General features: G+C 42.9%; 1 protein-coding gene across 4 annotated transcripts in view; it reads right to left on the reverse strand.

Moving 5' to 3' along the window:
• The window catches only part of LOC127626463 (paladin-like), a 101215-nt gene that overhangs the window by 76236 nt on the left and 3923 nt on the right, over positions 1-21056 (reverse strand). Inside the window, exons 1-3 of one of the 4 annotated variants that reach the window (XM_052102249.1) lie at positions 14257-14449; positions 1158-1343; positions 968-1070 (exon numbers count right to left, since the gene is read on the reverse strand). In XM_052102249.1, coding sequence (XP_051958209.1) covers positions 968-1070; positions 1158-1330 — 276 coding nt within the window. In that variant the 5' untranslated portion in view covers positions 1331-1343; positions 14257-14449. Of the gene's footprint in view, positions 1-967; positions 1071-1157; positions 1344-7209; positions 7328-14240; positions 14450-21056 lie in introns of those variants that run through there. The other 3 variants (XM_052102247.1, XM_052102250.1, XM_052102248.1) reach the window with 3 other exon arrangements.

Consider the following 21056-nt stretch of genomic DNA (forward strand, 5'->3'; position numbering starts at 1 on the left):
GGCGCCCTCTAGCGGTCTGGACGGCATTTTCCAGTATTCATTATACCACTATAGAATTTCAAAGGGCGTTTTGATACTCTGGTAACTTTTTATTTTGAATTGATGTGGTTTATATTTCCGTGGAATTGCCCAACATAATATGAATTTGCAATGTATTATTATATACAGAACAAACATGTAAAATGTGAGTTCTGTTGTTCTGAACTGCAAAAAGTACAAAATAACCCCTTTTATAACATCAAGCATCATGCTATGATATTTAGTTATTTTTCATTCTTTTTTCATTTTTTATCTTCCATTTATCTTTCATTGTGGCTCTCTTTAAACTTTTGGACTGTCATGCGTTCAAAAGCTTTTGTAAATTTTTGTGCATTTTTAAAACACAATTCCTGAGCAAAACAGTGATCTGATGGCAAAATAACTGCATTGGTATCAGCCAAAAGTTATTTGTTTAAATTTGTATCGGTAAAGAAATTTTAAATCGGTGCATCCCCACTAGAAATTACACTGGCTATCCCCCCTGGAGTTCGCTAGTTCGATTCCCAGGGTGTGCTGAGTGACTCCAGCCAGGTCTCCTTAGCAACCAAATTGGCCCGGATGCTAGGGAGGGTAGAGTCACATGGGATAACCTCCTCGTGGTCACTATAATGTAGGTTCTCTCTCTCTCGGTGGGGCGTGTGGTGAGTCGTGTGTGGATGCCACGGTGGATGGCGTAAAGCCTCCACACACGCTATGTCTCCGTGGCAACATGCTCAACAAGCCACGTGCTAAGATGTGTGGATTGACGGTCTCAGGCGCAGAGGCAGCTGGGATTCATCCTCCGCCACCCCGATTGAGGCGAGGACTTAAAGAGCGCATTGGGAATTGGGCGTTACAAATTGGGTAAAAAATATGTATTTGTGATCAGGTTCAACAGTGTGTGTGTGTGTGTGTGTGTGTGTGTGTGTGTGTGTGTGTGTGAGCTCACCTGGACCAGATGGTGCTCGGGCATGTTGTCTGAGATCCGCCCAACTTTATAATTCGATCGGAGAACATCATCGTGGATCTGAAACTCCTGTCTGCAGTTGTACCTGAAACCACAAACACAATATCACTTCAGTGCTTCAGGCATGTGCAGGAACTCTTACAGGACTCGTTATTACTTTTCAGTAACGTACGTGATGACCACCGGTGCCACTTTATTAGTGATGATGGATTTGGCTTTGTTATTGTGGATGTTGAGCGTCAGAAAAGAGGCGCTGCTTTGCGACCGCCTGCTGTCCATCCTCCCGTTGCCGTGGAATACGTCATGCAGCATGGGCTGGGGAGCAGCGCTGGCAGTCGTACCCATACTCCACTAGCAGCTGTCAATCAAACACAAATATGATACACAATTTAAAAGCATTGTCTTCAGCAAAACAGTGTAGTCAACGAATGGGTTTAAAATGACACTTATTACAGTATATTAAAGCCGGCATCTCACTAGCCGGTTCACAACAGCTTGTTTTTGGCCAAGGGTGTCACACAACTACCGAATGTTGTGCTTAAGGTCTCCTTTTCTTCAGCCGGAGCAAAGTAACTCAGTCGCGTCTTTGTCACGTGGAGATCGTCGAAATAACAACAAGAGTTTCGCGTGAACAACCAATCGCAAACGACTAAAGAATGCGATTCATCACATAACTTTGCCCCGTGTACGATTGTGTATTTGTCCCCTCTGGGCTTGCCGTAGAAAGCTTTACAAAGCTCAGGTGAGAAAATGAGTTGCGTTCAATAAACAGACTGTTCCTGGTGAGAACAAACAGATTGGTCGTCCCCTTGAATGTCCGCGTCTGGTTAGGACAAGGTGTTCCATGTTTATCGTTTGAAGCATAACTTTTGCTATATAAAGTATTCACATTGATTTGTAGAACACATACTCAAAATCGGTAATGTCTCTTTAAGAAAACCGGCAATTCTGTAACCTTATCCATGCTATTCATAATTAGAATTAAAAGTTTATTTTTTCTTGTTTTTTTGATTCACAACTGACTGTATGGAACAGAAAGAATATTAGAAGAGATATTATTCAAATGGCAAATGGATTAAATTATTTTATCGATTATCGCCTTAAAAAAAAAAACGCGATATCTGATTACATGGTCAACCCCCCCCCCCGTGCCGAGAGTAGGGGAATTTTTTTGCTTTATTGATTTTACTTTAAAAATGTAATTCATTTATTGAAACACAACATTTCTAAATTCAAATTGCACTTTAAACCAAACGAAAAAAGCAATAAAATAACGAATGGATCAAAAAAAATCTTAACCAACTTATTTAAACATACCGTTTACAGTCTCCAAAGGCTCCATTTGCAACCACACAAGTATCCGTCAACAACACCAGGTGGAAAATTACTAATAGCCTACAGATTAGAAACTTAAGACAATCATAAATGTAAACTTTTATCTTTGTTTCTTTAATACAAAGAGTTGCATTCACAATGCATGCCAACCGCGTGGAAATAAAGCGAACTAAACTCACAGCACCTCCTGAGATGATCGGAGATAATTTGCAGGATTCTCATAGACTATATTAATCTTGCAAACAGTTTTCAGAGGAATGAAACAGAAAGAAAAAATAATGTATTTGTGACTAACAGCATATCTTGTCATGCGCCACTCCGAAACATCTTACAGTTCACCCACCTGTTGCGAGTAGATGAGCAAAATTAGCCGCGTATGAAATACATTTGGACGAGGAGCTTGCGAACTGGATTCAGCCTCAGTCGCATTTTGCGGGTGGCGGGTGCCAGTTTCACACCCTGGCCGCTGTCTAATATATTTGTCGACTTCCCAGATCCATGGTTTTGCCATTTCCCGATATTGTCGATCATCGTCTGTTCGCAATCGGCATCTTTGTAAGACATCGTCGATATCCAATTACATCATCTTATAGCCCAGCCCAAGAGTGGATCTCATCTTTGGACACACGGAACGAGTCAAACCAAACTTTTATGCTCAACACGCAGTGAAGGAATCTTTACCGGTGTACTACTCAAACACTGGTCAGGGAAATCTGAACATTTACCAGCCAGAGGCTAATCGCAGTCAGAAAGTTGCGCATATAGTAAAAGATCTTGGGATTTATGAATCGTTATCGAACGGGGCCTAGGTGGCTCGTCAAGATGCTGGCTATCACACCTGGAGTCACGAGTTTGAATCCAGGGCGTGTTGAGGGACTCCAGCCAGGTCTCCTAAGCAACCAAATTGGCCCGGTTGCTAGCGAGGGTGTAGTCACATGGGGTAACCTCCTCATGGTCCCTATAATGTGGTTCGCTCTCAATGGGGCGCGTTGAGAGTTGTGCGGTGATGCCGCGGTAGATGGCGTGAACCTTCCACACACGCTATATCTCCGCGGTAACGCGCTCAACAAGACACGTCATAGGAGGCCTGGGTAGCTCATTGGTAAAGACGCTGGCTACCACCCCTGGAGATTGGTAGTTTGAATCCAGGGAGCGTGCTGAGCGACTCCAGCCGGGTCTCCTAAGCAACCAAATTGGCCCGGTTGCTAGGGAGGGTACCACCCAAGTAACACACAAGTAAATGTCTACAGTGAGGTATATAGTAATCTTTGTCTGTTTTATTACTTGCTTGCTGGATGTAAACATTTATTAAGATCTCCAAGGAGGTCAGAGATGTTTATCACTCAAGACACACAGATTGGACAGTAGATTTATAGCACACTCTTCAATGCATAAAAATGGCTTCAAAGAGCTAAAGACACTACCATAGACAGAGGCATACTTCAGACTCATCTGGTGGGTCATGACCCAAAAATGGGTTGCACGTATCTCATGATGGTGTCATGGACAGCAGGGGAATAAAGGAAACGAAATGCAAAATATTTTTCTACTGCCGGATGTGTTATCAGAACTGGCACATAATGCAAGTGGGGCATCGTAAATGCGACACATCTTCAGAGCTCTACATAACATCTGCAGAACTACTTCTGTCCTACAAACCCACCCACGACCCGCCAGACGAAAGTTCACAAACATCCTCTCTGATAAACAATCCATCAGTCGGCCTGTTTACACGACCTCTAAAGACACTCTCAGTCTCTTAGCATTTACAGGAGTGTTTACTTGTGTCAGGTGTCTTGTTCAACGGCACACTGGAGATTTTAATATCAGTATATACATGTAGTATCTTGGTCAACACAAAAACTATTTCATCATCAGTTTTGCATCATTTGGGCAACATTTTAGGTTTTACAAAATGTACAGATTCCACGTATTCCATCAGTAAATATGATAACAAGAAATTGCATCTATTATAGTGCATATAGATACATTTAAAAGTATTTCCACTGACATGAAGTGCTAAAACAGAACTGTCCCTTTAAGAATAGCAGCAGTTCACAGACGAGTCGGACCAGTTCGTTTCTGCATCATATGTGCAAGATAAGGATCTCATCTTTGGACACATTTTACAGAACGAGTCAAACCAAACTTTGACTCAGAACGCAGAGTGACATGGATCTCGCTGCCGAATTTCTTTGCCAATACACTGAAAATTACCAGCCGTTTGCGAATCGCCAACATTTTAGTCGAATTGCGCAAAATCTGGTTGCTTATGCGAGTGTTTATCATCTCGCAGTGTAGTGAGTTGCTCATTTGGTTTGTTTTTGTTGGTGATTTTCTCCCATTTTCTACCCAAAGTCCTCGTGGTGACGTAGTGACTCAATCCGGGTGGGGGAAGACGAATCTCAGTTGCCCCGTGGATGCCGCGGAGAATAGCATGAAGCCTCCACACGCGCTAGGTCTCCGCGGTAACGTGCTCCAAAAGCCATATACAACTCCCCACGCGTCCCACCGAGAGCAAGAACCACATTATAGCGACCACGAGGAGGTTACTCCATGTGACTCTACCCTCCCTAGCAACCGGGCCAATTTGGTTGCTAAGGAGACCTGGTTGGAGTCACTCAGCACGCCCTGGATTCAAACTAGTCACTCCAGGTGTGATGGTCAGCGTCAAATGTCGCTGAGATACACAGACCCCGTAGAGGGTCGCTCATATAGTAAAAGGTCGATCTTGGGATTTAAAGGGACAGTTCACCCAAAAATAAAAATTCTCTCAATATGTACTCTCCCTCATTCAACGCCTTTCTTCTACAGAACACATTTGAAGAAAAATATCTCAGCAGGTCCTTATTTAATTAATTTTTAATTTAATTTAATTTGACCAACTGTCACACATTATACATACATTTCTGCATATACATGGTGAAATTATTTATTTTTCACATATCCCAGCTAAGCTGGGGTCAGAGTGCAGGGTCAGCCATGATACGGCGCCCCTGGAGCAGATAGGTTCAAGGGCCTTGCTCAAGGGCCCAACAGTGGTGTCTTGGTGGTGTTGGGGCTTGAACCCACGACCTTCTGATCAGTAACCCAGAGCCTTAACCGCTGAGCCACCACTGCCCCACTTATAATGCAAGTGGACGGTGACCAGACCTTTGAAGCTCAAAAAACACAACAATCAGTCATTATATACATCATCCATTCGACTCCACAGGTGAAATGAATGTCCAAAAAAGATCAATATTATGTACTTAAGTATAAATCATCGCTCCGGTCAGCAGCTGCGACACACCCGGAAGAGCGGCGCTGGTTACAACGGAGTAGGAGGAACGCCGTACAGACGCTTTGTTGGTTTCAGTTTAGATCTGTATTTGTATCTGTACATTTACACACAATGATGCATTTCTGTGCTCAGCCTGGATGTCTCAGAGTTAAAACATCCATTAAACATCAACGCGAAAACGTCACACGACACTGCGTGAACGCGCATACTTCTGCTGACCGGAAACGATGATTCATAGTTAAAAAGTACTTAACTATTGATCTTTTTCACAGCAAAAGCAATAGTTTCGCTTTAGAAGACATTAACGTAGCCAGTGGAATTGTATGGATGACGTGTATCTGGACTTGGTGATATTTGGAGATTCAAAAGGTCTGGTCACCATCCACTTGCATTATAAGGACCTGCTGAGCGGAGATATTTTTCTATATTTATTCAAATGTGTTCTGCTGAAGAAATAAAGTCATAAACATCTGGGATGGCATGAGGGCGAGTAAACAATGAGAGAAGTCTTATCTTTGGTGAACTGTCCCTTTAAGAATCACGAGAAAGTTCGCTCAAATGAAGATCGCAATGCAACGGAAAATCGCTATTTTTACTCAGCCCTAATAATAATACCGGGAAAGGAAAAATAAAAGTTTGCCAATCAATTTATCAAAATTTTCACTGCCTTCTAAAACAAGCAAAAACAATTCATGTTAAGCTCATAACCTTTGAGTATTTTGGTATGACACCGCAAATCAAGAGATTACAACATCGCAAACAACATTCCCAAGTGTAGCGCATCAAGACGTTTTACGATATAGCTGATGGAAATGCAAATTAATCAACATATAATTTTTCCATTTAACGTCACGAAAAACAAGGTTGGACAAAAGTCGAAATTCTGTCACGTGACACTATATTTTTCGTTAATGCCCGTGTTAATAATAACGACAATGTAAACATCCTCGCAAGCCAATTTATAGTACGTGAAGCATCACTCGCACTGTTATGGATTGGTTTTAACGACATACCTGCACAGATCCGATGCTGCAAACACATCTGCGACACTTCCAGGAGTGCAACACAAATATCTCGTATCATGCACCGGTCACCGACAAGTACAAGGAGAACAAATGAATGGCCGCTCTTTGCGATTCATTTAATCACGGAAGACATCCGTTTATTTATTAAAGTTGCTTTTCCACACCGTTCATAATAATAGACGGCAGTCATGGAATGCGCCCACAACACAAAAAACATATTTTTGGTGCACAAAGATGTTTAAAATTAAAGATAAATACACACTACAAGGAGAAAAGCATCAGTGTGATTTTTGGGGGGAATAGGGATATCTGGGAGGCGAAATGTATGGCCAACAGAATTAGCGATATACACACATTTCTGTAGCGATAAACCGAAACTTATGCGACATCACGCACAGCATTTTTATCGATAAATGGTCATTTGAATGGAAACGGGCAGAAAACAGCAAATTTCGCAAAAAACATTTTACGCATTTTCACAAAACGGCGTTAAAAGTGGATGTAAACTAGGTACAGATACAGTCGAGTTTGTCAAAGTGACAAATCCAATGACTTCAGCCCATTCACAACATAAAACAAACCTCCCAGTGTCAACTGCATTCAGACCACAGATGAGGAAAACAGCCGAGGACACACAGATGGCCGTTCCGTTTCCCGCCGCACAATGTATTGAAATTCTGCTAGTGAAGTCGAAGCAGGAACGCCGCGCTTGGCACAAAAGGGTCTCGCTGCAGACAGGAAGCGCAGAGCAGCTGCAGGATGCATCTGCGGTTGAACGGGCTAATCAGAGGAAGGATGCAGAACGCTTCTCATTCTTAAGAGAGGTTACAGAAGATGTTTATCACTCAGTAACACAGACACGCATGCATCAGACATTAGATGATTTACAGCAGACGCTTCCATGCATGAAATAGCCTCTAAAACAGGCCGAAGACACTGGGACGGACAAACAGAGGCCTGTTTCTCTCGGCCACATACTTAAAAATCAGTGGTCGCAAGTCAAATCTGATAAAACAATAGTGAATGCTTATAATAAAATGCAACTGACACTTTAATAAATGGGCACATAAACGTTTTAAAAGGGAGAAAATGCTTTACTTTTGGGGTTAATGTCAAAGGCTGTGAATTTTGTCAAAAATGCATGTCACTTGGTAGGGCTATGGGCTTTTCCAATGGTCGATAATGATATCTAGAAAGCAGGACGGCCGATATAAATGCCAATAAACATAATACACAAAGCGTATTATCGGTAGTTTCAACATACCTTCGCATTATTTTAATCAAAAGGTGCTTCGGATCCTCACAGCACAATCCAAAACATGTCAAATACAGCGCAGCGGAGCGTCATTGATCAAATTGAACACTTAAAATGCTACATTTTACTATATAGTAGTAGGGCTGGGTGATATCAAATATTCATGACATCATCACAAGAATTTGGCCGACGACGTAAAAACATATTTTCTCCCCAATGTGTAACGCCCAATTCCCAATGCGCTCCAAGTCCTCGTGGTGGTGTAGTGACTCGCCTCAATCCGGGTGGCGGAGGACGAATCTCAGTTGCCTCCACGTCGGAGACCGTCAATCCGCGCATCTGATCACGTGACTTGTTGAGCGCGTGTGGAGGCTTCACGCTATTCTACGCGGCCTCCACGCACAACTCACCACACGCCCCACCGAGAGCGAGAACCACATTATAGTGACCACGAGGAGGTTACCCCATGTGACTCAACCCTCCCTAGCAACCGGGCCAATTTGGTTGCTATGGAGACCTGACTGGAGTCACTCAGCACGCCCTGAATTCAAACTCACGACTCCAGGTCTGACAGTCAGCGTCAACGCTGAGATAAATATCGCGATGCGCTTTTTATTTGGACAAGTTTAATAAAAAGTGCATCTGTAGACCTATTTTACCATCCATCTGGGCAGCACAATTAATCAAAATCACACCAAAATGGCAATATGGTCATATGTGATTATAAAATTGCAATGGCTGCTATAAAAGACAGATAAACGCTGTCTGTGCGCGCTTCAGAATGGGTGACGGGCTGTTCTGTGCATGTGCGGGAATAGTGTAGGTTTTTAGCGCATTTAGAGCAGATCCCGTGCATTGAGACAAATAAAGTACTGAATGTTCAAACATTTGGGCAATTCCAAACTTTAGTAAAAAATTCCAATTATTCTACAAACTACAAAGGCGACGCAGTATAACAGAAAAGGAGCGGACATCAGCGCTTCACCAGATGCAGTGCATTGTAAACTACACTCTGCACTTTCGTGTCAAAATAAAAGCTCCAGTTGAAGGGGAAAGAAATATATTTCTTGGGGGTCTCGGAGAGTATTGACGCTGACTATCACACCTGGAGTCGTGAGTTTGAATCCAGGGCGTGCTGAGTGACTCCAGCCAGGACTCCTTAGCAACCAAATTGTCCCAGTTGCTAGGGAGGGTAGAGTCACATGGGGTAACCTCCTTGTGGTCGCTATAATGTGGTTCTCGCTCTCGGTGGGGCGTATGGTAAGTTGTGCGTGGATGCCGCGGAGAATAGCGTGAAGCCTCCACACGCGCTACGTCTCCGTGGTAACGCGCTCAACAAGTCACGTGATTAGATGCGCGGATTGACGGTCTCAGACGCGGAGGCAACCGAGATTCGTCCTCCACCACCCGGATTGAGGAGAGTCACTACGCCACCACGAGTGCGTGTGTGCGTTGAGATAACATAGTAACAAAGTTAAAGAAATTCGTTTCAAACACAAAAGACGACGAGGCCTTAGAAGACGAGTCCAAGAAAGATTCCCGCGGCTCCTGACAAAGACAGTTTGAATTGCCTTTCTTTTGATTCGCTCCGCATCACTTCCATCAGAGCGAGGGATATCAATCTTGCAATTCGACTTCAACCATCTGTTATGTTGCAGACTCCGTCCCTTATAATGTTATAAAGCCTCTGGTAACTTTATATGGTTTGTACGTCTTTGACTTGAACAGCCCATGAACACTTTAGCAAGGGTCCAACTGTCTGAGGTCTGCAAATGCATGGTGAAATAAACAGCTAAATGGAAAATCATTCTTTTCAACCCAACGCTTCGTTTTTAACCTCTTGTCCTGTTTGAAACCACAAAGTCTGTTTCTGGTGACACACCTTATACAAAAAGAAAAGACGCCCACTTCACACAGGAAGTGCAGTGAGAATCTGAAAGGGTTTCTCCAAAGTTGAACATCTCATGGACAAATTTCAGTTTCACACATTACGGAAGTCAACAAATAACACTCAGAACATCATCTAAAGTCAGTCATAAGAGACGTGTCAACAGCACAAGGCCAAGCGTACACCAAGAACAAAGGCACTGAAAGTCCCGCAAAGTCCAGACTGATCTCACATCGAGTTCGGAAACTTTAGGGTTACTCTTCTGTTTACCGAAATGCGAAACACTGCCCCAGTAGCCAAAGCGGTGAGTGTTGTTGGGCATTTGAGCACATGGAAGCACCATTTTCTATGTCAAATGTCCACAGAGGGGCGCCAAAGACGAGTTGAAGAGGAATGTATATTTAAAAATGACCCCCCCAACCCCAAACCTAACTATCAGGGGAGTAACACTTTAATGTTAGGGGGGAAAAGGCAACTTCGGAATCACGCTAGTCACTGACTGTGATTGCGATTACTTCCTGGTTTCAACGCGGGATCCAAACACGGGTCTACCGTGGGAAAGTCCCATGCAAAAATTGGGAACTCTCTGTATGATCATATTGGCAAAGTCACATACACTGAGGACATCATGCAGATACGGGTCAGGAGCGTCAGTTAATGTTCACATCAACCATCAGAATGGGGAAAAAAATGTGATCTCCGTGATATATATATATATACACACGCGCACACATATATACCACATGCATACATATACACACACACACACACACACACACACATATACATATGCACACACACACACACACCTACACGCACACACATATATACATATACACATATGCATACACACACACACACGCACACACACACACATGCATGCACACACACGTATATACACATACGCATGCACACACACACACACACACACACACACACACACACACACACACACACACACACACGCGCATCAATGCACACACTTGCTTCTGTCACCAAGACAAATTCATTGTTTGTGTAAGAAGACTTGGCAAAAAAGCTCATTCTGATATATTGCGACATGTTCATCTGTACGTAGAGAGAGAACATTACAAAACCAGCACTTCTCCACAAATATACATTTCCTTCTCAACAGGGAACTACTCGCATTAAAACAAGAAACAATACAAACGCATGAAATATCAAGAAATACATATTTATATTGGGATTTTGTCATTATAGATATTGAAGACTTCTGGAACGTTATAGTTCATGTTTCAACTCCATTCACAGTGTCAAAGCTCAAGAGCATCTTCCGAACTTCGGAACACCCTGCAGCCCCGGAAAAACCAACTTCCTCACACAACTTCCTGTGTTGCAACACCATGTCGATATGTGTGACACTTCAAGAGCATGAGAAGGAGGAAAACTCCAAGTACTTTAAATAATATAAGGGTGTTATTATCACGGTAACGGCCCATAAATTAACTCATTAAAGTAGCACAATTTATGATCCCACTTTTGTCCGATTTTACTCCCGATTAACAATATGTTCTTGGAACGCAATCTTGACCAAGCATTTGGTCCCCAATGCAGAAAAGAGTTGCCCGGGATTGCCTCATAGTGACCAGACTTGCCTTAAAAGGAACTTTGGCTTAGAACAACATGAGGGTACAAGAAATGACAGAATTAGCTTTTTTTTTGGATGAAGTATTTCCTTAAAAACTGCAACATATCCTCTTCTGCCATTACATTCCCTTCTATACAGACCACATTAGTATTTGTACATACATACATATACACACATACATACATATGCATACACACGCGCACGCACGCACAGTCACACGCATACATATACACATATGCAAACACATATATACACATACATACAAATACACACACACACACACACACACACACACACACACATATGCACACACATATATACACATGCATACAAATATGCACACACACATACACACACACACACACACACACACGCATGAACGCACTTGATGTATTTCCTTAAAAACGGCAGATATTCCCAGAATGCCACATTACAATTTGGGCATCCTCTCTCATTGACAAACACACATAAATAGCACATAATTATAGTTATTCTGAACGGCTCTTTGAGCTCAGCCCAAAACGAAAACACAGATTCGCCATCCGTATACTGCATGACCACTCTCACGCTCTCTTCTCAACTGGCGGGTCACAACCCAAAATGGTCTACCAGACAGCAGGAGGCTAACAAGGCTAAATGCATGTGGCAGGGCGGAGGGCGGGGCCGGGTCGTGATCATACACACCCGGTCCCGGTATTAGGCTAATCAAGCCTCCGAGGTATAAAGGTCGACTGCAGAGTATCGTGCGGGAGAGAGAGATCGTTAGCGGACATGTCCGTCATGTGTGTGTTTGTGTCTTCTTTTAAGTTTTATATTAAACTATTATTTATATTGTCAAGCCGGTTCTCGCCTCCTCCTTTCCATTGAACTACGTTACACTGGTGCCGAAGCCCGGGAAGGAGGAGGGATACGCCGTAGTAGAGTTCTCGCCACTACCGTCCTACCGTCCACCCCAACGGAGCAGCCGCGGCCATCTACCGGGGGACGAGGAGCCCAGCCGCCTGAAGAGGACGATGGCCACCGACCACGAGGGGAGAAGGGGCTCCTAACCGACCGCCTGGGCCGCTGCCAGGGGCGAAGGAGTCACCTACCAGCCGCTGAAACGCGGCGGGGTTTGAGACCGCCGACCGCGAGCGGGGAGGGGCTCACTGCCGACCGCCTGGAGTGAGAGAACCGCTGCCAGGGGCGGGGGGGAGACCCCCTACTTTTCATCTAGTACAAAACACATAAAATAACATTTAATTTTGAACTTTTTCGCTCCCTATCATGTACCTTGCAATCCCAACACAAATGGATTAACTTGTAATCAAGTTCTAGAATTGTTGCGCTTACGTTTATTTTAATTGAGTGAACTCAAAATAATTTTTCTGAATGTAGTTGAATTTTCTATATGTAACAGTTAATGTGCTTTTCAATTATTAGCCATGTAATAAGTGGGATTATTAATACTATTTGGTCAGCAGAAGTGTAATAAATGGGATTATTAATACTATTTGGTTAGCAGCTATGTAATAAGTGGGATTATTAATACTATTTGGTTAGCAGAAGTGTAATAAGTGGGATTATTAATACTATTTGGTTAGCAGAAGTGTAATAGGTGGGATTATTAATACTATTTGGTTAGCAGAAGTGTAATAAGTGGGATTATTAATACTATTTGGTTAGCAGAAGTGTAATAAATGGGATTATTAATACTATTTGGTTAACAGAAGTGTAATAGGTGGGATTATTAATACTATTTGGTTAGCAGAAGTGTAATAGGTGGGATTATTAATACTATTTGGTTAGCAGAAGTGTAATAAATGGGATTATTAATACTATTTGGTTAGCAGAAGTGTAATAAATGGGATTATTAATACTATTTGGTTAACAGAAGTGTAATAGGTGGGATTATTAATACTATTTGGTTAGCAGAAGTGTAATAAGTGGGATTATTAATACTATTTGGTTAGCAGCTATGTAATAAGTGGGATTATTAATACTATTTGGTTAGCAGAAGTGTAATAAGTGGGATTATTAATACTATTTGGTTAGCAGATATGTAATAAATGGGATTATTATATTATTTGGTTAGTAGCAGTGTAATAGGTGGGATTATAATATTATTATTATTACAAATTAAAGCTGAACGGTGACACCGATAACGAAGGTGGTAGAAAAGACCGATAACCGATTAATCGGCCGATTAAAATCAGTTCATAGAATGTTACAACATTGTTTGTCGGAGTCCAAAATGAATAAAATCCCAGATGTAGTTTGTTTTTCAACTAAAATCACAATAATAAAAAAAAAAAAAAAGATTTGGTGCATGGGACAAGCCTGAAAAAAACCTGGACTCTTATTTTGAAATGACAGAGATTTGGCTCCGTCACAATAGATAAAAAAAAGAAACTATCGGCAAATATCACCATTATTTTTTCCGAATAAACGATAGCTTGAAAAAGCAACAATCGGCACCGATTCATCAGTAAAACCGATATATCGGTGTACCTCTAACAAAAATGGAAGTTTGAGAAATATATAGCGACTAAAATAATGTAAAACAAACGACAGCTCTCTTGTTTCTTGGATTCTGATCACTCTCTATAGCAATTCCTGATGTACTTCATCCCGAGATGCTTTTTAAATGTATCCTGGACATTACTGCTTTTCCTTCACTATATACTCCACAAGGCAAAATTAATATTGGGCAGCAAAACTCATTTCAAGTAATTAAGAATAAGCCTTTAGGTTAAGATCATGAGAAATATAAATTCAAGACATCGTGTCCAACACACCCATATACATCAAAACAACTCCATACAACTCCTTCAAACATGCTTCCATTTATCCGTCACACACACACAAGCTCTGACAGTACCTGTAAGCCCACGCACCATCAAATCCACAGCAGAGGTCCAACAGAGAGCCTAAAAGGTATCAGACGGGCAAACTCAGCCGTGCCATGAGGCACCGCACATGTGTGCGTTTAGGGCCGTCGGTCTCTTTAGTAGTAGTTGGTCCTTATAAAGACAGCCGACAGCGAGCGTCCGACACACAAACACAATTTCAGGAAAGGCAGCATGGTAAATCCGTGCGTGTGTAGAGGATGTGTGGGTGGGCCCTCGCTGTCTTACTCAACATCGGGCTGCATCACACACACACACACACACAAACAAACACACACACACACACACACACACATTATCACATGAATTGAAAGCTCTCCACAGTGTGACCGTTTCCTCAACACACACACACACCCAGTCAATGCAAACCAAACACCACAACAATCTAACAGCATGCGAGTTCATGTAATTCACCCGCGGCTCTCGTAAGTTAGTACATCACACTAATTACCTCATTCGTGAGCATTTAAGAAGCCCCGTCTCTGTTTGTCAACACACTCACAGCTGAGTAAACACAGCAAATCTCAGCGCAGGTTTGAATTGCTGAAATGAGTAAAATGGGACATGTTTATCTACAGTTGAAGTCAGAAGTTTACATACACTTATGTTGACGTCAAAACTCATTTAACCACTCCACAGATTTCATATTAGTAAACTATAGTTTTGGCGAGTCGTTTAGGACGTCTACTTTGTGCATGATACGAGTAATTAATCCAATAACTGCTTACAGACCGATTGTGTCACTTTTAATTGACTATATTATAATTCCAGTGGATCAGAAGTTAACTGTGCCTTTAAGCAGCTTGGAAAATTCCAGAAAATGACTAGCCTTCAGCCAGTTAGCTTCTGATTGGAGGTGTACTGAATTTGAGGTGCACCTGTGGATGTATTTTAAGGCCTGTCTTCAAACTCAGTGCCTCTTTGCTTGACATCATGGGAAAATCAAAAGAAATCAGACAAGACCTCAGAAAACAATTGTGGACCTCCACAAGTCTGGTTCATCCTTGGGAGCAATTTCCAAATGCCTGAAGGTGCCACGTTCATCTGTACAAACAATAGTACACAAGTATAAACACCATGTGACCACACAGTCATCACACCGCTCAGGAAGGGGACTCATTCTGTCTCCTAGAGATGAACATAGTTTGTGTGAAAAGAGCAAATCAATCTCAGAACAACAGCAAAGGACCTTGTGAAGATGCTGGAGGAAACAGGTAGACGAGTATCTAGATCCACAGTAAAACCAGTCCTATATGGACATCACCTGAAAGGCTCAGCAAGGAAGAAGCCGCTGCTCCAAAACCACCATAAACAAGCCAAACTACAGATTGCAAGTGCACATGGGGACAAAGATCTGACTTTTGGAGAAATGTCCTCTGGTCTGATGAAACAAACATTGAACTGTTTGGCCATAATGACCATCGGTATGTTTGGGGGGAAAAGGGTGAGGCTTGCAAGCCAAAGAACACCATCCCCACAGTGAAGCATGGGGGTGCAGCATCATGTTGTGGGGGTGGCGGCATCATGTTGTGGGGGTGCTTTGCTGCAGGAGGAACTGGTGCACTTCCCAAAATAGATGACATCATGAGGAAGGAACATTATGTGGATATATTGAAGCAACATCTCAAGACATCAGACAGGAAGTTAAAGCTCAGTTGCAAATGGGTCTTCCAGATGGACAATTACCCCCAAACATACCTCCAAAGTTCTCCAAAGGACACAGAGTCAAGATATTGGAGTGTACATCACAAAGCCCTGACCTCAATCCGAGGCCGACAAACCTGACTCGGTTACACCAGTTCTGTCTGGAGGAATGGGACACAATTCCAACAACTTCATGTGGGAAGCTTGAGGAAGGATCCCCAAAACATTTGACCCAAGTTAAACAATTTAAAGGCAATGCTACCAAATACAAACGTGTATGTAAACTTCTGACTTCAACTGTTGCTATCTAAAAGACATACCATAGAATTTGTGTTTTTAAAGCTAATTATAATGCATATAATAGCATGCGCGCCCTAAACTTTATTTACTCTATTTAGCCCGTTTAAGTGTTGCTGTTCTTCATCTGTTTTGATAATGTCTTGTTACTATTTTACTACAAAATCAAACGAAACTTTTTCAGCCATTAGCGTGAATCATCAATGAAAACAATGGGAATAGTAAAAAGTTAATTGTCCAGATAAGTTGCAGTAATGAGAATTGGGGGGAACAATGTGACGCCACAAAAAATGGTAATGGTCTGAAATATACACTTCATTTTCTTTATGCAAAATATACGTTTTAGTTTTTTTTATTTGGGGTTAAATATGACCAGGACACTTTCTTGACTGGTTTCGCCAAAATCACCTCAAACATACGCTTGATGGACTGTTGCGCCGCGTCTCGCAACGTTTTCATTGTCGCATGCAGGAGCGGCACATTTTTGAAGTGCCGTGTCACGTTAAAAATAATTGTCAACTTCTTGAAACATGTCCCGAAACACTACCAGTTTGTTCAATTCTTTAAGCGGTGTCAAGCTTTTTTAACACAATCACGAGTTCGGTCTGTACAGCCCCTAAGGCCTCGTCCATAATAATACATTTTCGTTTAAAAAGGCGTCGATTTTGCTACGTTTACGTTTCTGATCCACAACGTTTCAAACGTGCTCAATTATCGCAAATCTTGGAAAACTATGCCGTTAGGAAACGAAAACTCCAAACTCATTTTTCCTTTTAAAAAAAACATAACGTTTTCTTTTGAAAAGTGCATGAATTTCGCCAAATGTACGCCTCGTTCACACTAGAACGGCGCATTCCTCCATCGAAAATGGAGCATTTAGTTAACGCTCTCCATAACTGCATACTTGGCAAAATTATGACGTTAGGGAACTGAAAACCGATTCGTGTTTTTCCCGCACACTGATGAGCGCTTAGCCTTTCCAAGTATGCCCTTGACCGCTACCGAATACTAACGCATTCGATGCATGCACACTACGACTATACGACACATCCGCCGATGGTGCGCACAGATCAGGGTTGTCCGTGTTTTGAGACAATCTAGGACCCACGCGGACAGTTCGCACAAACTGTGCCGATGACGAAATTTGCGTTACGCATACTGTGCGCAATCTGATAAGGAGTGTGGAAAACCGAAGTATACTTAAGCCTTAAGTCAATATGCAATCATTGGCCGTAGATCTTCCCAGAATTTGACGCTTGTCCAGTGTCCCTTGTTTGTTTATTTTTTACTTTGGCTCATTAAACGTTTATCAAATATAGTTTGATTATGCTTTCAGCCATCAATAATACTGTAGTACTCTCAGATCAGTTTAAAAAAGGTTACCATGTTTCAACACAAAATCAGAAAATGGGAAACAACCCAAGCAATCGGATTATTCCTGCTCCTCCGAATCACTGGGTTGTCCAGGGATCCCTGTACAGGGGTGCTGAGGAAACTTTTGGTAGTCCAAGATGTACAGTACGTGTGATTCACCAATACAGTAAAGAGCAATCTTGTGAAACGTACACACACACACAAAACATGTGGCAACAGGGTGAGGCAGGAAATTGCTGTTCTATCTCAATCTTTGCTAAATTTACAGTGGTCAGAGCACTACATCACAAAACCACAAATCACAAACATACACAAATTCACTGGAGAATTTACAAACTTCTTGTCATGTGATTCTGACCTTCTCTGTTCAAAAACACTAACTTGAGCTCTGAAATGTTTGCTTATCAGTGAAACTCGTAAAGGAATAATTAAGCCAAATATGGAAGCTCTATCATCATTTACTCACCTCACACTCATGCTACTCACTCTCATGGCTTAAGCCTAAAATTGTGCTCTCCAGCGGAAACCTCCTTTTGGGCAAGGGAAGTGTTCCTGATGGTTTGAGTACAATGCAGAGTGGACCTCAACGAACCGTTCACTCTGGCACCAAAGATGGACGATTGTCGGGATCGAAATGAAAGATGGTCGCAACACTGTTGTTGGCTCCATGCCAACTGTTTGGCACGTTCTAATAAAAAATGCAGACCTCAAATCTCACATGTACAAAAATGAGCTCATATCCAGTTCATATGTGATTCCGGTTGCATTGCACAATCACTCCCCAAGAGTGGGTGCCGCTCAGATACCGGTGAACACAGGAGAACCTCTGTGTCTACGTGCTTAGGCGAGGGGGCTGCCTTCAATGCGGTTCGTTCTGTCCTCCGTCATGACGTTGTGGGACACGCCGGTCTTGCGCTCAGAGGTACGAAATCACCTCTCAAAAGGCTTGATAGAGGCAGTGCCAGCAGAGGCACAATCTGGACTTGAGACGCTTGAACCGGACACTTGCAAAGTCTCCGTTTCAATATGGTTACTCGGACACAGATTTTGTCTCCTGTCCATCCTCTGGACTGTTTTGTATCAAACCACCTGTGCAAGTAGCCCCTCGTCACAGGCAATTATTGAGTCGCCTTCGAAGGAACTGCATACCAGTTCAAAGACCTGTTCTTTGGCTTGTCCCTAGCTCCTCGCTTGTTGACGAAATGGGTCTATGCGGCACTCGCTCTGTTGAGGCGGAGCGGCATCAGTGTTCTGAATAACATCGATGACTGGTCGCTTTTAGCACAGAGGCACATTTGGGTCTAAAAGTCAATTTGGTGAGATTGTGTTGGTGGCCAGTCGTTTGGTTTCCTTCTTGGTGACCTTCACTATGTGACCATCTTGGAGTGTCTGGCCGACAAACACAATCCGATGCTTGACGAGTTTCAAGCTAGCTTCAGCAGCCCTTGGGTTTGATGGCCAACGCAGACGGCATCACCCCATTGGGTTTGATGGCCACCGCGGATGCCATCACCCCATTGGGTTTGTTATATATGAGGCCTCTCAAGTGCTGGGTCAACTCGGGAGAGCCTCATCATTCATGACAACATGGTTGCAGGATCAAAGTGAATGATTTGGAGGGAACGAACTGGATACAACTGTAACCTTGGTTCTCTGAAAAGGAGGAACGAGATGTGTACGCTTGCTGCCAGGCCTGGACTGGTAATCTGGCATACCGGCATTTTCCCAGTGGGCTGATGGTCTTTGGCCAATTGGGGGTGGACTGGACATTGGGAGAACCAAGCAGGCTGGTGGGTCGGCCGCAAAATGTGCCGAGATAAGCTGAAATGAGCCTGCACGTTATGCAGAATGGACCACAAAATGGCGCCGCTAACCACCTCAACAAGTTTTGGGCCAGTTGCCATGTAACATCCCAGGCCGATTTCTCTTCCCAGTCCAGGCCTGCTTGCGGCATTACTGATAACTTACAGTAAGGTAACGAGACGTGCTCTCTTCACTTCAGTCAAAAAATCATAATGAAATGGCACATCGGTTTATATGCCCGCAATGACGCGTGCATCAGGGGTGGAGTGTCAAGTGCCACCTGCCAATAGGTTACTGTGATTTTAAAGGGCTTTAGACATGAGGGTGAATAGAAGATTACATTTTTGGGGGGCATGTAGTGAATTAGTCCTTTAAAGCAGAATAATTTCTATAAGGAGGTGTAGCTGGAGTCAAACCGATGTCTATGTGAGAATAAAGCTCAGCCACACCTGTTCCTTCCTACTGCAATCTAACGGCTCTGATGAACCTGACAATGCAATACGACAAACCCAAGCCTTTAATGTGGGGCGAGGGCAAAGCCTTTGCATTACAGAAACGAGAGGAAGAGAGCGGAAATCATTCATTTCTGTTTTTATGAGGCTTTGTTACATTTTGTCCTAGCTGTACTTCATGATTAAAAAGGGAACAAGAAAAGCAATATAGTGTGACGCCTTTGTGAAGAAAAGGTTGCTTTGCTTAATATGCTTATTTCGAAAAATGAAGCAAAACAGAAGAGAGCTGCTTGAGGAAGTTAGGTAATGTTTTGATGGAGTAAACAGCATTTAAACTTCCTGTGAAACTCCCTCACAGGCTGTGAATATAGAACGGTCCTTTTCCTGCAGCCCATCGTCTACATTCTGTCACACGATGATGATGAAGGCGCTTAGTGTTTTAAACACCCATTTCCAACTGGAAATCTGAAAATTCGACACATGCGTTTGTGTGGGAGTACATTAGGAGGAACGTTTTCCTGTTCGGTTTGGAAATAAGAATGTTAGGTATCTCAGCGAATGTTGACGCTGACTACGACCACTGGAGTCACGAGTTTGAATCCAGGGTGTGCTGAGTGACTCCAGCAAGGTTTCCCAAGCAACCAAATTGGCCCGGTTGCTAGGGAGGGTAGAGTCACATGGGGTAACCTCCTCGTGGTCACTATTATGTGGTTTGTTCTCAGTTGGGCGTGTGGCGAGTTGTGCATGGATGCCGCGGATAATAGCGTGAAGCCTCCACATGCGCTACGTCTCCACGGTAACGCCTTCAACAAGCTACGCGATAAAATGCGCGGATTGACGGTCTCAAACGCGGAGGCAACTGAGATTCCTCCTCTGCCACCCGGATTGAGGCGAGTCACTACGCTGCCATGAGGACTTAGAGCGTATTGGGAATTGGGCGTTCCAACATTGGGGAGAAAATAAAATATATATGTTCCAGCGTGGATGAGAGGCTTAAACACAGCTGAATTTGTTTGAAAAACAAAATAGTCTGGATATTAGCCTAATCCATTTTAGTATAAACGCTCAATTGCCAGTTTTCTAACATCATTTTCCAAAGTATGTGGTAATGGAGAGCATTTTTTAAACGCTCCATTTTCGGTCAAGGAAAAGGCGTTCCAGTGAAAATGAGAGACATAAACACGGCAAAATCAATGTGTTTATACATGAAAATGGATT

Source organism: Xyrauchen texanus, chromosome 33 (genome assembly GCF_025860055.1).
Source record: "Xyrauchen texanus isolate HMW12.3.18 chromosome 33, RBS_HiC_50CHRs, whole genome shotgun sequence".
In the NCBI taxonomy this organism is placed as follows: Eukaryota; Metazoa; Chordata; class Actinopteri; order Cypriniformes; family Catostomidae; genus Xyrauchen; species Xyrauchen texanus.